The sequence below is a fragment of the Mastigoproctus giganteus genome, chromosome 1, assembly GCF_048544385.1.
Source record: "Mastigoproctus giganteus isolate SK-2022 chromosome 1, ASM4854438v1, whole genome shotgun sequence".
Taxonomy (NCBI): Eukaryota; Metazoa; Arthropoda; class Arachnida; order Uropygi; family Thelyphonidae; genus Mastigoproctus; species Mastigoproctus giganteus.
Genome location: NC_143575.1, coordinates 188,008,934 through 188,022,069, shown reverse-complemented (window position 1 = coordinate 188,022,069; position 13,136 = coordinate 188,008,934). Strand labels below are relative to the sequence as shown.

At 34.7% G+C, this 13,136-nt stretch overlaps 1 protein-coding gene across 1 annotated transcript in view; it reads left to right on the top strand.

The window, feature by feature from the left end:
• Positions 1 to 13,136, top strand: part of eIF2gamma (eukaryotic translation initiation factor 2 subunit gamma) — a 109,229-nt gene that overhangs the window by 40,716 nt on the left and 55,377 nt on the right. The window contains exon 5 of the mRNA XM_090375253.1: positions 10,994 to 11,115. Coding sequence (XP_090231379.1) covers positions 10,994 to 11,115 — 122 coding nt within the window. The remainder of the gene's footprint in view (positions 1 to 10,993; positions 11,116 to 13,136) is intronic.

The following is a 13,136-nucleotide window of genomic DNA, read 5'->3' as shown; positions in this document are numbered from 1 at the left end:
AAAAATTTGTATCATGTAGGTTGGCAATAGATAGTTAAATTTATTAACTGTTATAACTACTTAGAATTTACAAACATGCATAGCTTAATACATAAAACTTACTTGACAGGAGATATGGAATTCATATAATGTGAACTTGGTGGGAGATACGAAATACATATATTGTAAGCCTGATACTGAAATATATATATATATATATATATGTACACAAGGTTGTTAAAATTAAAGTATCCCTATGTAGAGGGCTCTGGAGCGAGTTCTAATGCTCATACTGAAGTGAAATTTAAACAACGGGTACAATAAAGAATGCGCTCACCATTTATTGGGGGGGGGGGGATTAGTTAACAAAATTTGTCACTGTTTGGCATGTAACTATCTTAGTTATGATTATGCAAATATTATGCATGTTAACATCAGGGAAACAGGAAATATATTGTGCAAAAAGGATAGGTGGAACAGGACCAGGGTATGTCTGTCAGGGACAAAAGATGATGACATTTTAGAGCAGATATCATCTTTTAAGGGCACAAAGGGTAATATTGTTGTACACATTGGCACTAATGATGTTAAGAGTGGGAGACCTGCGGAATTATTTAGCAAGTACAAATCAATGTTGAAAATAAGTCGCGAGTTAGGGTTAAATTTTAAAGTGTCTGCAATTCTTCCCACACATGATAGGAGGGACTACATGATGAGAGACTTGTCAATCAATTCTGTCCTGGAGAGATTGTGCAAGGCTAATGGGATAGATTTTTCTGAGTGTGGTATGTGCTTATTAAGAGGAGGAACTGCTTCTACAGGGATGGGATATACTTAAATAGAAAGAATATTTGCTGATGCTGTTCAGGCAGCGTTAGATGAGTCAGAAAACTGCTAGCTTTGGGGGATACACAGACTAATAGATTAACAATGGCTGCAGTCAGAGGTGAAAGTGATTCTTGCACTGCTTCTATTGGATGAGTGGAAGCCTGGGAAGCAAGGTGCTAGGGATTTCTAGAACTGGGAGTCATCATGTAACAAGTAAATAGATGGGCTATGTTTGGGTAACTAAGAGTAAGAACAGATACATTGCATGTACACCAATGCTAGGAGTATAGTAAATGAATTTGAAGTGTTGATCAAGACCTCAAAGATGGATATTGTTGAAATATCAGAGATGTGGTGCCACATGGATATAAGGAATGCAGAATTTGAATTTGGTGAGTATAATGTGTACAGACAGGATAGGAAGATAGGAAGGGTTATGCTTTTAGTTAGGAAACAAAATCTAAAGCAGTGCATCCAGTTGACATGGGTGGCCAGTGCAATGTGGAGTCAGTTTGGTGTGACACAAGCAAAAATGAGACTAGAAGTGTGTTATTGGCCTAATGACTGATGAGTACAGTGAACAACTTTACAGAGAAATAGACTGGGCTAGTAAATCTGAATGTATTATAATATGGGATTTTAACTTCCCAGATATTGACTGGAATGTGTGGGTTGGTCACATGTGCACTAGCAAGACCTTTGTGGATTTACTGCAGTGGTTTTCAAACGGGGTACCACAACACCCTAGGGTGCCACAACAACATTTGAGGGGTGCCACGTAATTTAGGTATAAGTTACTTAAACTTTTTTTTTTTAATTTATATATTTATTTCGTTATAAAAAGGTACATCCTTATAATTGCATTATTATAATAACTATCGTATAACATATTTTTTTATATTAGGTATGTATATACAAAGAGAGAATCAGATCTAATAGGCAAAAAATTGAATAGGGGTGGCACAAAATAGAATAAATTACTTAAGGGTGCCATTATTAAAAAAAGGTCAAAAACCACTGATTTACTTACTGGTTGGCTGTTTTCTACAGCAGCATGTGCGAGAGGCAACCAGAAGAAGTAATACTCTTGATCTGATTATCAGCAATAATTATTCATGCATTAAGAATCTACAGGTAAAGGAACCACTAGTTGGCAGTGATCACAGTGTACTTATGTGGGATTTACTTAAAGATGTAACTATGATCTGGGATAAAGGGAAGGGTTTTGTATTTGTAAAGGTGACTGTGGTGGTCAAAGACAGTGTTTAAATCTATATTGTGGGACCAACTGATCATGTTACCAACAGCAAATTCTAAATGGGGAAGTAAACTTGGAAGATACTATGCTATTCATACCAACTAAGAAATATTGTTCAAGATTTAGTTCTAAATGGATGTCAAATGAACTAATAAGACGTGGCAGAGAAAAAAAATGCATGGGATGCATATAAATTATCAGACGACAGAGGGGTATGGTAGATATAAACTAGTCTGTAATCACAAAGGAGGTTAGTCAGGCAAAGAGAGATTACGAGAAATCTTTGGTAAAGGATGCAAATCAAATTAAATATGATTTATATAGTTAAACTGATTACAAAAAAAAACTTCTCAAAAAAGCAGTCACTTTTGTATGTGTGAACCAAGAACATTTCTTTTCTGTATATTCATCATATTTGTCCATTCATTCTTCTGATCAGCACACAGTAAGAAACATGTTCTGTTTCAGCACATTATGCAGAACATTTAAAAAAAAAAAAAATAACACATGGGGACACAAGTTTAAAATGAAAACTTATGGTTGGAATAGATGTGTGAAAATTTGCTTTCAGCCAGAGAGTAATGATTGTTGGAACAAACATTGATCTAGTATTGTGGAATTAGCTTAAATAAATTTAAGGAGGGATTAGACAAATTGGTAGAATGTTTTGATATGGTAGGTAGTTTTTTATTTTTGGCTGATGGTGTATAAGTTGGCTTCCTTGCATCATTTGCCTCTAATATACTTATACAAAATTTTTCTAAAAGTGCTTAATATAAAATTTCACGAAAATCTTGTCTAACAGTAGTTGTTAAATGTGAATGGGTTTAAAGACAATAAGCACTTAATGCAAGTTGCTAATATGCCTTATAAATTTGATTTATTTTTTAACATTAAAAATTTCTTAACCCTCTTAAGTTAAAACAGCTGTAGTTCTGTAACTGTTCAGAATTGGACATATATTTATATAAACTTATATCACTGTTTTCATGTCTTGAATTGATCCTGAAAGCATGGTCCACATGTAATGAAAAATCCTGTATATAAAATTTAAATTTGTTTTCTGATGAATTAAAAATGGTGTTCTATTGAGTTGCATACATTTTTCACATTCTTAACCCCTCCCCCAATTGGCTTGTCATTTTAAATTTCCCTTGTAAAGGATGGCTGATAAAATGTCAAATTGTCTTTGGTGCATATATGTATTAAATGTAACTCATATCTCTTTCCCACCTTTTTAGTGGGGAAAGGGATATGATTGGAATGGGGGATGAATTACAGTTGTTGGATGAATGGTGTTTGTGCACTCCCACAGATGCCAAATAACAAAATACATTTGCATGCATGCAATTTGTCAGATGGCAAACAAACAGTTAACCTCTAGTGAATTGAATAAATTGAAACAAAAACAAAAATACTATATCATCATTTTGAGAATACTGATGGAGAAATATATTTGAAAGGATTTGATTTTAAGAGGAGAGTAAATAAATAATAAAGGAAATACAGTAAACCCCTGCTATTTGCTGGGGTTACGTTCCTGAGAAATGTCGCGAATACCGAAAACGTGAATACTGAGTTATGGCTCCCATAGTAATAAAGGGGTTCCGTTCCAAAGTATGAAATATATAAGAAAAACTAGTCTAAAATTTTGTCTATGTATGTATTATATGTACCTTCATAATATGACTATGTACATAGACAGTACATAGTGAAATGCAAGCATGTGGCATCGAAATTAAAATAAGAAACAATTTAATATTAAATGTAATATTTATTAGAAATTTCAAACAAATCTTTCAAACCAGCGCCTTTGCTTGCTAGCAAAAAAAAAACATCCCGCCAGTGCTATCACCAGTTTCGCTAAAGTGTTGATAAAGGAGTTTTGCCTTTTCGCGAATGATGAGTGAACTTAACGGAATTTTATTGAGTTCGGTCTTCTATCCACAGATTTAAAGCTTTTTTCCATTTTTTTCTAATTTAACATCACGAGTTACAGAGCAAATTTTTGAAACAATTAGCGCGTTTTCACGGACACTACGGCAGATTTTTTCTTCCGATTTCTTGATTGATCGTACTGTTGACTCATTGATTTTATAATGTTTTGCCACTGAGGAGACACTTTCACCATTAGAAATTTTTTCTAATAACTCAATTTTATTCGCTAATGTCATCACCTTCTTTGATATTTTCACATTTCTCTTTTTATTTGTAGCCATATTTTTGTAAGGGTTAGAAAGAACTTGGCCACAATAAAGTCACTTTCTTCCGTTAACACACTGGAAAAAGTCTGTTTTACACTGCAAAATGGTAGATATATCATTTTTGTAAGCATATCAATTTATAAATTGATAAATTTATTCAGTTTATAAACATATAAATTAAAAGCAAATGACGAAACCTTCCGTGACAAGCGCATAACACATACTGAACAAGGATTAGCTAGAAACATCCATGCTCGCAATTTTTCACCCCTCTCCCCCCACCCACTGAGCGCTGTTTTGACCGGGAAAGATAATTTTAGCCACGCCCATGTTTTTTATGGCGGAAAATATTCACGGCGCTTTAAAATTCACATTTTTTTTTTGTTTCATTTTATATTAAATTGGCGATCGCGAATAGCGGGGGTTTACTGTATAGTAAAACAAACATTTGTAGCTGCTACACATTTACAAATGCATGTTACATGTTGGAAACAATATTGAACTAAATTAAGAATAGGTATGCAGAATAGCCAAGCTAAGTAAGATATGAACACAAAGAAAACCAGAACTTAATTACAGCAACAAAAGAACTGTGTGACCAACCCACAAGTTCCAGTCAATATCTGGACAGTTAAAATCCCCCATTATAAGACATTGTGATTTACTGGCCCACTCTGTTTCTCTGCACAATTGCTCATTATACTCATCAGATTCATTAGGCCTATAACACACACTTACTCTCATTTTTCCTTTCCCAGTGCTTATGTCATAACAAACACTCAACATTGCATTGTCCACCAACATAAATTGGATGCACTTCCTTAGATTTTGTGTGTTTCTTAACTAACAGCATAATCCCTCCTCCCTCCCTTCCTGTCCTCTCTATCCTTTCTGTACTGCACTGCTTACGTCTGTGTGACACCATGTCTCTGATATCCCGACAATATCTGCTTTTGACGTCTTGACTAGCACTTCAAGCTCATCAAATTTATTAACTGTACTCCTAGCATTGGTGTACATGCAAGTATACATGCACCTGTTTCTACTCTTAGTTACCCTGACGCAGCCCATGTATTTACTTGTTCCACTATGACACTCAGCAGTCTTGTAAATCCCCATTGCCTTGCTTTCCAGGCTGCTTCTCGATTGCATTTCAATAGAAGCAGTGCAAGAATCACTTTTGCCTCTGCCTGCAGCCACTGTTAACCTTTTAGTCTGTGTATCCCCCAAAGCTAGCAGTTTTCCGACCCACTTAACGCTGCCTCGATAGCATCAGCAAATATTCTTGCACCCTTTCTATTTAAGTGTATCCCATCCCTGTAGAAACTGTCTCTCCTGTCAACAAGCGCAGACCAGGTGAAAAAATTCTACCCCTTGAGCCTTGCACAATCTCTCCAGGGCTGAATTGATCGACAAAGCTCTCATCGTATACTCCCTCCTATCATGTCTCGGCAGAATTGCAGACACTTTCACAATGGGAGGGTGGAGGGAGAAATAAATTAAGAATCAGGACATTGTAGAGTTTTTAGAGTTTAAGATTTTCTTTATTATTATTTATCTATTCTCCTCTTTATTACTTTTCTTACTTTCTTATTTTCTTTAATATATAATTTAAACTTAGTTTTCATATGTTACATGTTAGTAGAGGGCTGTGATGCAAATGCACTAGCCTCACCACTGGTGCCTTGCAGTATGCATTGGCTGATGCATACTACAAAGCAAATGCAACAGCTGCTGCAATTGCTGGTGCATTTGCACCAGTTGGTTAAAAATTTAGCTTTGCTTTGCAAGTGCTTTTTTCTGCTATATGTTAATTTCTCAGTGTGTTAATGAATTGATTTGTTTAATGTTGAAAATGCAGTAAATCCACAATGACTGTAGACCTTTCAATGAGATAAAGGTTACTCTTTTATTTTTTGCTTCACATTAATGGTAGAATTGTTGGTGAGTTTAATGGCAGGTTTAATAGTTCAGTATATACCGGGTGGTTATAAAATAAGTTTCCCTATTCAGGAGACCCTATAGTCAAAACAGTTAGAGATAGCACTGTGAAAATCGGTGGGTATATCATTTAGAGTATGGGGAAGAGTTTTGTAAAAGGGAAAAAAAAAAATTAGTTCAAATTTCTGTCACCAGAGAGAAATTGGCACTGTAAACATGAGATGGAATACTTAATTTAGGATTAGATTTTAATGTCAGAACTTAGAAATCTACAGATATTGTTCTATGTGCTTTCCTTCACTTGAGATGACATTCTGAAAATGGAGGACTGCGTGCAACACAATTTCACATAGCATCTCATTGGGGATGTAGGCTACATGCTGCTTAATGCTTGCTTTCAAACTGACAAGTGTCTGTATGCTGCCATGGTAAACTCTGTCTTTCAAGTATCTCCATAGCCAGAAATCACTGGGGTTGAGATCTGGTGATCGGGCTGGCCAGAACTGCAGAAAGTCTCTAGAAGTGATATGATCATTTTCGAATGTTGAACGGAGCATTTCCTTCACTTGTCGACCAACATTGTGGGGAACATCATCTTGCATGAACACTACGGTCTCCAAGCATTGCCTTTCTTGCAGAGTGGGAATAATGTGATCTCTTAGAAGAGCGCACTGGTTACTGTATCCCTTATGGGGCCATGGGGTGTAGACTCTTCAAATAAAAATGGTCCGATTATAAACTCTGCTGTGAATCCACACCATACTGTAACGTATGGACTTTGTAATGGTTTTTAATGTACAGCAGATGGACAAGAAGTTCCCCACATTCGGCAGTTTTGTGCATTTACAGTCCCATCAAGAGTGAAATGTGCCTCATCAGACCACAAGATCATTCGAGCCCACATATCGTCGAGTTCCATACAAGCCAGAAATTGTAGAGCAAAGTCTGTTTGTTGTTGCTGATCACAAGACTAGTTCTTGCACTACGTGATCTTGTACGGGAACCAGTGTAAAATTATTCAAAGCACTTTGTGTACAGTAGACCAAGGAAGGTTCAAGTCTCTTGACATACCTCTGGCACTACTGACTAGTAGTGCTTTGCATTCTGATCATTGCTACCACCACTTCATCTACTACCTCCGTTCTGATACGTGGTCGTTCCCTGCCTTGAATTACAAATAACTTCCCGGTCGCTTCAAATTTCTTGATAGTTTTCGAAGCCCCACTGACGTCAAAACTCCTTTACGCAAACCTTTAAGTTTCCGATATTCACGTGGTGCTGCATTAGCATTACTATTATTCTGGTAGAACAGTTTTACTAAAAGAGCACATTCTTTTTTATAAGAGTCATAATGGTTATTGACAGTGGCATTGGCCTTTCTGCTTTTATCTAACAGGATGTCATTTGTGTGTGCAGTGCCATTTTCCCCCCTGGCGGAAATTTGAACTATTTTTTTTTTTTTTTTTTTTTCTTCTCTTCTACAAATCGCTTCCCCATACCCTAAATGACTTACCCACCGATTTTCACAGTGCTAACTCTAACCGTTTTGACACTAGAGTCTCCTGAATGGGGAAACTTATTTTATAACCACCCAATATATGCAATTTTGCAGTGGGTGCCATTCAGGGGTTCCTCTAAATTTGTTCTAATTGGCTATAAATTCTAAATTAATTTGCTAATGCATTCCTCTACAACATCCTTATTCTTAGTTTATTTCTTTCCTTCCCCCCAAACAACACAATACACACAGTATACAAACATAACACCACAGTCATTTCTGATCAGTTTAGAGTTCTGTATATCATTACAGTGAACCACAGCAGAGTTTAACTTATATTTATGAGTCCCTCTACATAAATCACAACAAATGTCACATTTCTTCTTTTGTTGCAATAATTAAGTACTGTTTCTTTTTATTCATATGTTTCTTGGCATAGCCATTCTATATACCATTCTTCATTTAGTTCAATATTGTGGTGTGTGTACATGCATGTGCTTACCATAGATTAGGCTCATGGCTTAGCCACCCTTATGCCAATAAGCTCTAAGAAACAACAGCAGCAGCAGCGAGCATGTGCATATATATATATAGTAAAAGTCCGAAAATTTGGACCACCCTAGAATCCAAACTTTTTGAAAACTCACTTTTTAAATTTAGTGGACTTCTCTCTCTCTCTCTCTCTCTGTGAGTGAGTGAGTGAGTGTGTGTGTGTGTGTGTGTGTGTGTGTGTGTGTGTGTGTGTGTGTGTGTGTGTGTGTGTGTGTGTGTGTGTGTGTGTGTGTGTGTGTGCGTGCGTGCGTGCACATGCGTGAGCACCACAGATGCTCAGCGTCAACAAGCGAGCTCGCGGTTGCCGTTTTGAAATGAGCAATGGAACCATGGCAATGCTATAATTTTTGTCCTCCTCTTTCCATTTACCATATAACGACAAAGTTGAAGAAAAAAGATATTGGGCTGCTGCAGAAAATTTCATTGAAATGGTTATTAAATTTATTGAACAGAACCATAGCTTCAGTCTTTATGACATCATGCATGCGCATAATAACTTTATCACAAAGAAGTTACAAAGTCGTGAACAAGATGATATACGAAAGTATTTAAAGAAAGCAAAAGATAGAGTGAAAGCCACAAGTGTTTCATCCACAAGCAGTGCAGCAGATAGTGAAAGACGCAAGTGTTTCCACAAGCAGTGCAACAGACGCAACGGAAATCACGAAAAAAATCGAATAAATATTTGTTTTGTTTGTTTTTCGTACTTTGTATTTTGTATGAAAATGTTTCATTAATAAACTTAAAACAAATAATTTATATAAAATATGTATCTTCTGCTTTCGTTTATATACTATATATTTTTCGTTTACATCTTTGTCAGGTGTTGACTTTATTTGTTTATTTTTTTTTTTTAAACTGCTTGTTTCGATAAATGAAACGCGCTTTATTTGCTAATGAATAAACTGCCAAAATTTACCTGTTCGTGTCTTTATTCCATCTTAAATTTGAATTTTAAAAGTACTGCCTGAGAATCCGGATCAATTCCGGTTCTGTGGGTTATTATGGTGAAATGTGTTTACACTTCCATGAAATCTTCAATCATATAAAAAAATTTTCAGATCTTCTCTTCATTCCTATTTTTAAAGCTTTGTAACTCGTTACTTTGTTCTCACTTGCGCATATCGTGTTACTTGCAATTTGTGTGTGCCGTGTTCTTTGTTATTGATTGCTTATCTTTTTACTGTTTTAAATTTTAACCCCACCCACAAATGTCAGTGAACAGAAATTTAAACTAGTTTGTATGTACATATTACAGTACGTATTAATTATTCCGATTATCAAGTATATTCTTCTGATTTTCGCATATCATTTAATTTTTTTAATTGGTAAGGTAATAAAGGATAAATTTGTACTTAATATATCTTTGCTTTTATAGCCTGTGGATAATATTCCTCCTATTTTTGCTAATTAGAATTGCTGTTTAATAGAATTAAAATTCAATTCACAAATGGGATCACAATGACCGGCACTTATTACATATCATATAGTGAACGGTACTTTACTATGTTGAGTTCGTCGTAACGTGATTTGATTGTACAGTGAACCAATTGTAAAGGGGGGGGTACATTGTATATTTAACTATTTATGTAAAGCTTCGGATAATTGGGGCAGCCGCTTAATCGGGTCAAAATGCACCAATCCTGATGTGTCCCAAATAACTGGAATGGACTGTATATAAAAATTTAATAAAAAATATATATACAAATCTTTTTGTGTGTGTTACTGTGGCAGTGCCATGGCTCAGAGTGGCACTTCAAAGCTGGTCACCATTGGTATTAGTATGAGTTGCTTAAGTATTGTGCTATTTTTGAAAAAATAAGACCCTCTTCAGATAGCAAGTGGTCTCAATTAGTGAATTGAATGTTACTTAGTAATAAAAGACGTTGTTCTGTCTGAGCTGCCAATGCAGTGTGAAGAACATACCTTTTGTGATACAGCAAAGCTTTATGGCTAGTTAATGAATACACCAAAACTTGTTTTAATGGACTGTATGGGGATATGGCTTGCACACTAATGCAAATTAAACTCAAAAGAGATGCATATAGAAAATATTACTAGACTGTTATTAAAAAATATATCGTATTTTACTGTACTTATCATTGTGTTGAGTAGAAGAGATTTAAATTCTGCTTTGTCACAAAGTGGTGACTGGCTAAATCTCATTCATCTGAAAATAAAGGAGTTGAATTATTGACAGAAATAATTCAACAATGTTGAATTATTTCTGTCAATTTCTAAGGTTATAAATAGGAAATATGCATGTAATATTCAAAACATGGTGACACCAGTTATAGCTTAATTGCAGATTTTTCAGCATAAAGATATCCAAAATTTATGTGGAGGGAACAATATTAGTAGCCTTCTTTGAAACATAAAACTTTTGCTATAAATTTTATATTAGCATCCAGATGTATTGTGGCTCCTATTATGACTTCTGTATTGCACTTGCTGAAAATAGCAAGTGTTTGAGATTTTTTTTTTTTTTTTTTTAATGAATGATGACAATCTTGAGAAGGTTTACTGTTGTGTGATGTACTGCTCCTAAATACTGAATTGAGAATAACTTGTGAAATGTGAAAACTTTTATGGAATTGGGATAGATCTTTTGTGAAAGATTCCATCTTTATTTGACTTAAGAAGGATTACACTATAAAATAAATTGTGCTAGTAATGATAACTTTATTATAATTCTATAATATAATGAGTATCATATAAAAAAATCTTTTTTAGATATATAAATGTGACTGTGAAAACTGCCCACGCCCTGCCTGTTATCGTTCAGCAGGAAGCAGTAAGGAAGATGACTTTCCTTGTGATAGAATTAATTGTCCTGGAAGATTTCGATTGTTAAGGTATTACTTCTAATATATTTTCAGAATTCTTGATAGTAATTTAGAATTATTGATATATATATATATTATTCAATATTTTCAGACATATTAGCAGTATCCTTCATATAAAGGAGCATGAGATTTATGAAGATGTGTGCAGTGTGTTTTAATTAAAATGCATTGGGTTCTATCTTGCTTAGCTTTAGATTTAAGTGTGAATCCAGCCAAAATGTGATTTTTTTTTTTTTTTTTTTTGTCACATTTTGGCTGGATATAAACAGATTTATTTGAATGTGTGTGTGTGTGTGTGTGGTCCATTTTAGTTGTGGATTATGATGGAATTTCTACTTAACTATAATAAAAATTGCCCCTAACCTTGGGTTATATTTACACTTATGGAATGTTTCAGCATGTTGATATGTTTAGCTGGTAACTATAATAATGTGGAATTGAAAAAAAAAAAAAAACTAGCAATGAATGAACAAATAATTCAAGAAGTGATAGCTTCATTAAATTACTTTATTAAGCAAGTTATAATTTTTTATTTTTGACTAAAAATATCACTTTTAATGCATCTTTATTGGGCATAATTTAGATCAATGATCCAACAACCTACAAATTGTTTCAAAATCTTCCAATACATGCCACCATCTCTTATTTTTATTTCCACCTATTGGTAGACACAATCTTAATAAGTGACTCTGAAAATCAAAGCAGGTCACACCTATTCCTGGAATTTAGACCTAGAAATTGGTGCAAATGAATTACAATAAGTAGATAGAGATATATTGCATTAAAAATAATAATAATAATAATAATAATAATCACTAGTTTTGTTTTTTTTCTTATTTGTGGAAATAATTTCACTTAGATTGGACAATAAAGCTAAAATAAGAACAAGTTGACATTTAAAAGCAAAATGTGTTTTCGCATTTTCATTTTAAATTTAAAAAAAAAAAAAAAAACTTACCATTTTAAAAAATTTACTAAAACATGGCCATAGAAACCTTACTGCTGTCCCCCATACACTTTTGGGAAACTCACTAATGAAAAGGTTAAATACACAGATTTTTGAACTTTACCAGAACTTGTGCAACTGCAGTGGTCATGTGGTACCAATGCAACTAAAACATTGAATTTCTTCACAGATTCAGCTACATTTAGATAAAGATGCTGGTTCACATGCCACCATTTCAGAAGACGTGGATGACTGTCCCCTGATGAAGACTGCTAACGATATTGTCAGATTACCATGCTCTGAGTATGTCCCTGATACTTTATATCACCTAGAAAATTACTGAAATGTGTAGAGGGGGTGGACAAAACAGTGCAAACAGTGTTGATAGGAGTTACAGATATGTGGTGATATGGTGTTGGACCTCCCTTTTAAAACAAAAATTTGTCTTAATTTGTATTCTGTGTGGAATAGATTTAAATGAATATTGGACCATTCTTTGTGGAAGAAATTTTCTCCTTGTTCTCCTCTCCAAATATGCCCACAGTGGTTCAACATTTTAAGTCTGGTGATTGTGCAGGCCATGGAATGTGCTTAATCCCATTTTATGCTTCTCAAACCAAGATTGAATACATTTGGCTGTATGTTTTGGAGCATCTCATCTTGAAAAGTGGCATCATTTTTGAGAAACAAATGTTTGCCCCATGGGATGGACGTGGTCACTAAGAATATCATGGTAATCAGTGACAGTAATTTGTCTGCTCGGGATGGTTTTTTTTTTTTTTTTTTTGTGTGTCAGTTTGAAAGAGGTAGATTGTAAACATATAATAAATCAGTTCTGAGATATAAATTTTAATTTTGGATACCTATCGTCCAGACGCCCCATATTTAAGTGAGCTAGGATGTGAGGATCCGAGGATGATGATAGGATGAATACCAAGATATTGCTGCCCAAACCATTGTTAATCTTCCTCCATGTTTGATAATTGGCACAAGAAAGTCAGAGCGATGTGCTTCCTTTGGCATTCACCAAATGTAAACTCTCCCTGATGTTGGAAGAGGTTTGAATGATGATTCATCTGAACGT